General features: G+C 38.0%; 1 protein-coding gene across 1 annotated transcript in view; it reads left to right on the forward strand.

Moving 5' to 3' along the window:
* The window catches only part of RAMP3 (receptor activity modifying protein 3), a 24,738-nt gene extending 21,654 nt beyond the window's left edge, over positions 1-3,084 (forward strand). The window contains exon 3 of the mRNA XM_008631954.2: positions 1,744-3,084. Within this exon, the coding sequence (XP_008630176.1) occupies positions 1,744-1,999 (256 nt within the window). The 3' untranslated portion in view covers positions 2,000-3,084. The remainder of the gene's footprint in view (positions 1-1,743) is intronic.
* Positions 3,085-9,698: the final 6,614 nt, after the last annotated feature.

The following is a 9,698-nucleotide window of genomic DNA, read 5'->3' on the forward strand; positions in this document are numbered from 1 at the left end:
AACCTTATAGCCTTTCCTTTAGATGTGTTGTTCTTTAGGTCCTCTGGGACTGTATCTCCCACATTCAGCTAGACATCTCCAGCTTCTAATTTAGTTCAAGGACATAAAGAATGGATGCCACCAGGTCACACAGAAGAACGACACTTCTAAAATAGCAAACAGCTGATATTTGTATTTTATTTTTAGCTTATTTCCTGTTGTTTTCCTGTGGCTGCTGATGTCACAAAAGCTTCCTTTCTGGTCGCTCTGCTTAAAATATACATACATTGTGCATATATGCATCTTCATGCCAGAGTTTGGCTTTGTTAGATTGTCCAGTGTATTTGCTTATGAATGAAGCAGTATTGGCTCAAACTCCTTGAGAATGAGAACTGCAAGGGACTTGCTGAAGGGCCTTTCTGTGAGACTTTTTCTTCTTCTGTGAACACAGCCCTGAGAATTTAGATGCTCAGCAGGCTGTGTTCCCAACCTGTGTGCTTGTAGCATGAGCAGGCAGACATTTCCCCTTACAGACACACAGTAGACAGAAGACTTCATTCTTGGCCCAAACACTGAATGTCTCTTCTCCTCTACTTTACAGCAAAGGATTGAGTCAACATTAGTCCCCTGTAGGACTTAATGTCAGAACGAGTAATTCATCAGGAGTTACCATATATATATGGACTGTAAGGGAGAGTAGGGTCTTCAAATGCTATAATAATACAGGATGCTGTCCCTGGAGGTGTCATGTGGATTCTTGCTCTCTCCTTTTTATTTTTAATTCCCCTTTGAAGGGAGTTTATTGAGTCACGCAGGACTAAAAGAAATGCAACAGAAAATAATTCAGCTTCCTTACTTCTTGCCTTATTCATGCACTGACCAGACACTCTTCGTCTTCCTAATTTCTGATCTCCTTGCCCATATCCATTCACTTTCTGAATTTCTTTGGCTTATAACACCACAAAATCCATATGATTACTCATTTAGGCTTATTGTTTCCTTTTTTTTTTTTCCTGAGGGGTAGCCAATTCTCATAAATACAAGTTATTCCTGGACAGGTAAATTTTAGCACATGCAGCATTGAAATAAAGTGCTAGGTATTACAAGGAGTTCCCAGCCTTTCGTAAGCAAACATGTAATTAGAAATTATTCATTTATTCCCTGCTGGGCATTTGCTGGAGTTGGAAAGAAGAGGACTTTTGTCAAAAGCTGATTTTCTTTGTGTTTATTTTCCCATTATTTTCTTACTGCATGAGAGTGCAACAGAACCAAAATTTTTACACAGTACTGCATATTGTGGTTCAGTCCTAGTGTCACATCATAATTGTCGCCACAACATCATGTCCAGTGGCAATTGAGGCATAAATGACCCATATTTTGTTCAGAATATCCTATTCTTGGCACATTTGTGTGCATGTTTTTTAAAGAGTCTGTAGGTGTCTCTAATGAGGGACTTCTGTACTTAAGTGGCATTAGGAGATCCTGGCTGTATTAACAGCACCCAAAAGACAAGGGTTTGACCACTGTCCATCTGGGATCTCAGAATTTCACATGAAGTCTCTCAGTTGCATTAGTACATGGAGTCAGTTCTCCTTCTGTCTAACTGTGCAGTGAATAGCCACAGCTTCCATTAGAGGTCCTTCAGCAGAGTATCTACATGATAGACACACTCTCAGAGATTTCGTGTGGTGCATTCCATAGATTTCTCTAAGTGGAATATGCATATACATTCTATTTAAACTTCTCTTAATTTTCTTCTTGCAGGTATTATGACAACTTTACCCAGTGCACAGAACGTGAAGCCAACAATGCAAGTTGCTTTTGGCCAAACCCCCTTGCAGAAGGCTTTATCACTGGAATTCATAAACAATTCTTTTCAAACTGTACTTCAGAGAAGGTTCACTGGGAAGATCCACCGGATGAAATTCTCATAACACTGATCTTGATCCCAGTCATGTTGACATGTGCCATGATAACACTGGTAGTATGGTGCAGCAAGAGAAGTGATATCCTGGTGTAAGTTCTTCCTCTGGGCTTTCTTTTTCTTCATTTCTTTCTTCCCTAAGCACTAAGAAAGGAGGATGGAGAGAGGAACTTGGCATAAAGATTTCAGATCTGCTGAAATGGAACCAGTGAGATACTGAGGTGCTCCTGTGGACAAAGAGCTGCCTGCTGCTGCTGCTGCTGCAAGTCACTGCTTCTGTCTTGACCATGAGTGTTGCTGGTGGAAAACTCTACTTCCATCAAGCCTCATCAACATGGAATTCACAGGCAGCTCCCAGAAACAGGAGAGTTCCCAGGCAAATGGACCCCTTGTCTGCAAAAGGGGTAAAGTTACTTTCCTATGGGTAAAGCTGGCTGGTAGAGTTATGCAAAGCTGTATGTGTGTAATACTGACCGTGGGGGAAGTGATATCTCTTCAGGTCTTGTGCAGGACACTCGAGGTTTTCATCTGTGAACCCTGTGACTTGGGAGAGATCACTGGCAAAGGAACTGATCTTGGATGTAACCAGGTGGCAGCTTTTCCTAGAAGCTAGTCAAATTCATCATTATCAAAAACGGGAAGTATTGTTCTGGCAAAGAAACAGTTTATGTGTCCAGTGACTATCTGCACAGGGAAATTATCATGCCACATTATAAAATAGTTTATAAAACTCCTTTAAGCATGGCTACTTGGAATTGTATGTCTTACAAACAAACTCTGGGAGGATGTACAGGTCTTATTTTATAGAGCTGGAAAATGTGAAAGGAAATTGGTTGATTATAAATATACTAAGGAGTAATGAAGAAACTATCATATGCCAGACTCTTTTTTTTTCCTCTTTTATAATTATTATTCTTGATGACTTGTGTTCACTGTATACTCCTCACTCTCACTTCAATTTGTGCAAGTGATATCTTACAAATAAATATAAAGGTGTCATGTTGATTGAGGTGCCTTTCAGAGTAATGTACATAAATTCCTCGTCCTGTGAAGAGTGTGGGAACTAAAGTATGAACATCAAGACTTGGAATAGAAGTAGGAGGAAGGAGAAAAAACTCAACTCAGAAATCTTAAAGTTATGTAATAATTGAAATAAAGATCATATGCTCAAAACAAAAGAACTTGTCTGCTTTGCAAACCTTCCTTTCACAAAATGCATTTCAGTCCAGTGCTGTTGTATAAGTGTGCAGTATCTGTTAAAAGTGACTCTTCATTTTCCCATACCTTATGCACACAAAATACAGTTGAATGTCCGAGTAATTGTGTTTTATATATTTTATAGTTCGATTTTCTCCATTAAGATTCTGGCTCCATGTTTGAGACTTAGGTCTGTGAGTATGAGAAGCGTTTCTGTGCTTGAATCAAATTACAAGTGCTCAATTTACTAGATTATTTATCTACATACATTGTATATAGATAAATAAATAACCCCTATAAGCTGTACTGGTTTGTTTTCACATCCTTTCATGAGGGTTGAAGGCACCAACTTGTTTTTTCATTACCCTAAGTTTGGAATGATTAAATTTCAAAAGTGTTTCCTGTGTGTTTTTCCAAAGATTCTTTCTCAATTTCTGGATGCTAGCAGAAATTGCTCTTTGTAAAAAAGAAGAGTGAAATAATGTACTAAGGATTTCAGTTTAGTTTTCTATTAAACTGTTGTTTTCTGTATTAAAATGCTTTGGACCACCAAAACTAGTGTTCAATTAAAAAGCCCAACCCATTGATTTTATCCAAAATATTGTTTGGTTAAGGATTTTGTGTGGCCAAACCCAAATAATCTTATATTCTGCATGGAGTTTCATTTTAATCCTCATTTTACCTAAAGTTCAGCAAGCTTCAAGGCAAGTTTCAAAACTTTGGTTTGGAAACCACATAGCAAAAATTTTGACTTTTATAAAACCACATTGATTTCAACCTAATTGCCATTTTTGGGGAAAATTCTGGACAATTTCTAACTTGTTTGAAATTGTGTTCACCTGGTGAACAGGTCACCTGAGAGATACCAGTCATCATAATTCATAAGCTTAATTTATAAAACAGATTGGCCTGGGTACTAAGTGAAGAAGAAAGCTTGGTGACTTCATACTTCCAGATGTGTACTGTGGTCTTTAAAAGAATGCCATGTTTAAAATCTCTAGTTCAAAGAGTCTTTAAAAATGTGAGATCCAAAGAAATAGAAATAGTAGATTTTACTTCATGTGCTGTGGAGTAGGGGTAGAGGATTCTGTCACTAGTCCATGCTTTGGAGGTGAAAATTTAATCATTGTTGTGTGTCTTCTTCATCCAGGTGTGATCTTCCATTAATATTTATATAGCTGAAGAAGGGCAGGGAAGTTGAAACCATGCATGGGAAGCAACACTGGTTATTTGATGTAGTCTCAGTGGTCAAAATCTGAGAAATATTTATAGTGTTTTTAGGAAAAAAGCAGCTGCAGTAGTCAGTTCTTAACAGTTGTGTACATTAATAGGGACCCAGAATGATAATTATTGACTCTTTTGACATAGGTTGTACTATGTGTTAATGTGAGTTAGTGATTATTTTCTACTGTATGGACCTTGCTACCTCTCCCCGCAATGGGTGTTTCCGTTGGCAAGAAAATCACATCTGCTACCAAGAATCTGGCTCATTTATGAATTGCAAATTAATTTGATATCACAACAGAGTCTCAGGAATAAAGAAATTCAAAAAGAAAGAAAATAACTTGTTCAAAATCCTTCCTAGAACTGAAGAGTGGTTCATCCCAGCAACGTTTAGACCAAAAGAGAAGTGACAGCTACCCAACATTGCTGACTGCTGTGAGCTGTGGGATTTTTTGCATTCAGTAACAACTGGGGAAGTGTGTATTTCCGTGGGGTATAAGAGCTTCAGCAAAGAGTTAACAGAAGAAGATGATGAGTAGCAGGGCCAAGACAAAGGCAGAGATGGCTGTCATCTCTTTCAAGAAAAATAGCAGGAGGCCAAAGGAGGAACAGAGCTGCTTCAGGCCAAGGACAGAGATGGTCAAGAACACAAAAAATTCAGTACTTTCTTCCAAGAGTATGACCTCACCATAAGCAGATTAGTAGCAAATATCCCTCGGAATATTGGTAAGGAATGGTGAGGAAATCCTGCATGCTCTCTGCCTCTGTCCAATGTTCATGTGGGGGGAATTAACAGCCTCTTTCATTTCTGGCATCCCCACAATTAAATGAATGTGTATGGTGTAAATGCCCTTCTACATGGACGGGGCATCCAGATGAATGTACAGGAATGCTCAACAGGTGTGCCCCTTTTTTGACTGGTGTAGGTGGTGTCTCTTCCTTGTCTAAATGTCATGTGTGGATCCTGGCAGCAGGTGTCTACCTGCTCCAATATATGGGATCTTTTGGAAACTGAAGCAAAGTATGAATTTTGAGAGGCAGCAAAATGTAATACTGCAGTGCTGGACATTATTTTGTTTAAGCCTCGATTGTCAAAAGCATGAGGGTATTTCAGAAAATGAAAGTCCTGACCTGTATTTGCAGCGTCTGAGTTCCATAGGAAAACCAGAAAACATTGTATTTTTTTAACTCACGAGTGGGATGGAAGGATAAGGACAATTAGTCCTTGTCTTAGCAATTAGGCTGTCGTTGCTTCTGAATACAAGAAGAATGGAGCTCTGTATGTGCTTTGACAGAAATACCTACAAGCATGCAGTGTTGTCTTAATACTCAGAAGTGGAAATAGAAAAAGCTATTGAATTTTAGTTAAAGAGTCTGTGTTTCTGCTACTCTAACAGAACTTTGAAATAAGAAGCTGAGACCCTCAAATAGCTCTGTGAATTTGATAAGAAAAGCAAATTTTCTGCACAGTAGGAAATCTGAGGAGCATTGAGGCTACTACCTTGTCTTTGGCTAAAGTCTCAGCAGAATGTTTTGAAAAGAGACAAATAGTAATGGTGCATAATGGGCATAATCTGTCAACACCAACTGTGCCAAAACACTCAGTGGAGGCAGAGCCAGGTGGTCACAGGCAGTATAGAGGTACCGCCCTGCTTAGAGTTGGCTGTGAGAGCTAACTCTGCTCAGAAGTGTCTGGAGATACATCAATGTGGTGCCGTACTTGGCTTTGAGGGATGTGCCTTTTTTGCCTTATGCAGAAGCCATCGCTGGTGTGATGGCCTGACTGCTGGAATGGAGACAGCTTGAAATGAGTTTGTAAAAGATGTGCCTTTGTAGAGTTCTGTGGGAGTGTGTGTATACAGACAAGACTACCAGGCATGTTACTGGGGGTTTTATTGGAACCTGCATGGCTGGCAGCAGCACAGCTGGAATTACTCCTTAAGATTTGCCATTCAGATATAACTGAGTTCTGTCTAAATCCTTCAGGGTGGGATATTTTCTTATTTTTAAGTTTTTCTATCTAGGGTGTAGGTATCTGCATGTAAATAGGGTCTTGTACTGCATTTTCATCACATTCTAAGGGAGACACTTGTTTTTGGTGAGATTAATGGTCAGAAATGCTCTCAAAGGACCATCAAATGGATCCTAGTGACAGTTTCACTGTAGTGTCAGCTACAATGTAGACATCTAAATTATAGAGGATGTTAATCATGCTCCCAAGCACCTTAGACCTCTGTTCTTCAGTGCCCTGTCTGAGTAGGGAATAATCTTGGAAGGATGCTATGAGGATAAGAAAGTGAATGATCACAAGTTACTCGAAGAATACTGAGTTGTGGAACATACAACAATCTAATGATTCAAAACGACAGCAATTTGAAGAATACTGAGTTGTGGAACATACTTACAACAATCTAATGATTCAAAACGACAGCAATTAGAAAACCAATGGGAAATACATGGAGGGAGAATTTTCCTGATTCAGTCCATTTGGCTATTAGTTTTTCTTTGTTGTTACTTTTTTTATTTGCAGTTATTATTTTTTAAAAATTAATGGACTAGAAGGGGGAAATAAGGGGCCTGTGCCTGTTAAAGCAGAGCCCTATGTTTCTGAAAAATGCCATTGTATTTCTGATCTACGATTAACATTAACATGGGTCTTTTGTCATCTTCATTCTCCTGCTGCTCAGAACAGCAGGAGAATGCAATTTTTGCCTGACAGTTTCAATACTATTAAAGATTCAGAATGATAACAGTAGAAGCTTTTTAGCACATAGCTGCTTAAAAGTGAAGTATCTTGAGTGACTTGGAAAGTAACTGAACTATTCTTGGAGAGCGCACCAGGGAACTGCATAGGTACAGAGAAAGTGAGTGGGAACACAGATAATTCCACTGGCAGAAATCGCTTAATATCCTAGGAAATTATGATACATTTAATTGCTCACCTCATAAAAACAACTTCAGCTTGTCATTCGAAAACAACTGGAGAAAACCAAATTGTATGTGTAAATACGTACCTTATTTCTCCCTACTCTTCAGCAGGACTGTTATGTAACTGCAAGGGGATGTGCTGCTATTTTCCATCTAATAGTTGTTGTATACATTATGGAGACTCCACGACTATGTGTGAGTAGTATATCTGCTCAACATTTGATACATATACACATTCTATATAAAATAGAGAAAGTTATGTGGGTGCCTGTCACTGCAAAGAGGAAACCCCACTGGTTTATGTGCATGAGAAGCCATTGGAGGCACATTTCAGCATGGTTCAGCCCTTAGCAAGAGCACAGAGCCCAGCTTCTTTAGGACCAAGACACCTGGGGAGACCAACTGATATCAGTCTTGGAGCATGCCTGTGTCTGATCAGACTCCTGTAACACCAAAACATTCAGATTTTGACAGATAATACTGATCAATTGTTGTAAAAGCAAAGATATGTATTTTATGAGAATTGAACAAACAGATTGTTTTGTTAGGAACTTGGATAGGAGCTAAATTTGAAATCAATAGCACATTCAGTCATTCTTATTTCAAATAACTGTAATGAGACTTGGATTTGAGTGAGCTGTAGAAATCTAATTAAACTAAATAGTCACTTCTAGATAAAATAATGCATGCAAAGTTACACATTGATTTTTAAGGTGGTCTCTGCACTTTGCATGAATTTTAACCTGAATGAAAAGATAAGGTTAAGGAAAAAAATAAAAATGCCAAATTACTTTATGAAGTATCAAGAATTTTACTAATTTATTTAACTTTTTTTATTATTATTATTGCTTTGGTTTATTTTGCAATTTGACTTTGTATAAAAGTACATTATTTTCTTTAAGGTCAGCATGGATACTTTTTCAAAGGCATGAAGGTATTAACACAGACAACTGGTGCCTTGATTTCTGTTTTATTTTAGATGAAAATATTGGACACAGTTGTGTCAGGGTCTGAGCCAGCAGACCTGAAGGAATAGCAGAGTCAGATTATAAAGGAAATCTTAGTCCTAGTGGGGCACTGTAGTAGAGTGCTGTGTGGGGCTATCTGGAGTCACTCTGCAGACTGAAAAGCCTCACTTGGGAAGACTCGAGTTTTCTGTATTTTGACAGAGGACATAATTTTTAAGGACCACTATTCGTAATTGAGGTCACAGTTTATAGAAACTTTATAGGATCAGAATCATAGAGACCTGTGTACTGGGATCCCTGTGCTGGGATTTTGAATAAGTGCATTCCCACGAGTTTGAGTCTCTAAGGACAGATATTTGCTTAGAGTATAATGTTTATGAGGTGGTTGCAATGAGTTTTCCTGTCAGCAGGGAGTGAATCCCAGTTCTCTTGGACTGCCTAATTTGTCCCAGTTTATTTTAAAGTGAACAGCTCTGCCAGTAATTTTTACCCTTTTAAAGTATTAATCTGGACATTAAAACTACTTTTTAAAACATTTGGATAAACACCAGTATTTGACAATCACATTGGCAGAATATCTGCAGACTATCCATTTTTTTCTGTCTTTCAACAGTTTGGTTTTGCTAGCAAAAATAACATGTTTTAGGAGTATTTTCTTGAGCCGAGTAGCAGAACTGGCAGTCCTTTCTAATAACTAAAGCCTTAATACTTAACAAAAAACACTCTGATAAATCTACTATATACACTTTCTTTTCCTGCAAAGAGCATATGAAAATCAAACCATTAAGCATAATTTCAGTATTTCAGATGTGGTGATTGATCACTGGATCCTCTCCATCTGCATGCTGTATCTAATCTGAAATAATTATGAAATTTTTATTTAGCTGCAAAAAGTGAAGAAAAATGCTTCTGACTATGGCTGAATACTTTGGTAGATTATAAGACTGAAGGATATGATGTTTTGTATAATATGCCGTACTGTCAATGTATACTTGAGGGTAACAGTTTAGAAACAGAAATCAAGGACTGTCAATAGGTCACAAATACTTCGAATACTACAAAAGTGTACTAATGAAACAGGAGGGTTTGCTAAGGAAAAATCAATAGTTTTGTATTTGCTTACATAAAGGATCCAATACGATAGTTTATGATGCCAGTTGAGGCTTTCATTAGAAAATAAAACTCAAACCCTAATGAAGAGCAGGGATATAGTTAGATGAATACTTGGGAAAGCAAAGACCTAGACTTGCGTCAGCTGCTGATATTTCCCAGATGTAAACAGTGTTTGATTTGAGTGTGTCAAATGTTTTTGCCCTGCTGTGGATTGCTATGATTAATTGTCCTGGATTTCAGAAGTTTTAAGAACGTTGAATTCAAGAGAACAAACACAGCTAATCAAGTAGAAAACAGTGCAACTTAAGTAATGTGTACTCCAGAGATCGTAATGCAGTCAATTCTGTATTGAAAAACCCCCATTG

This window comes from Corvus brachyrhynchos, unplaced genomic scaffold (assembly GCF_000691975.1).
Source record: "Corvus brachyrhynchos isolate BGI_N302 unplaced genomic scaffold, ASM69197v1 scaffold264, whole genome shotgun sequence".
Taxonomy (NCBI): domain Eukaryota; kingdom Metazoa; phylum Chordata; class Aves; order Passeriformes; family Corvidae; genus Corvus; species Corvus brachyrhynchos.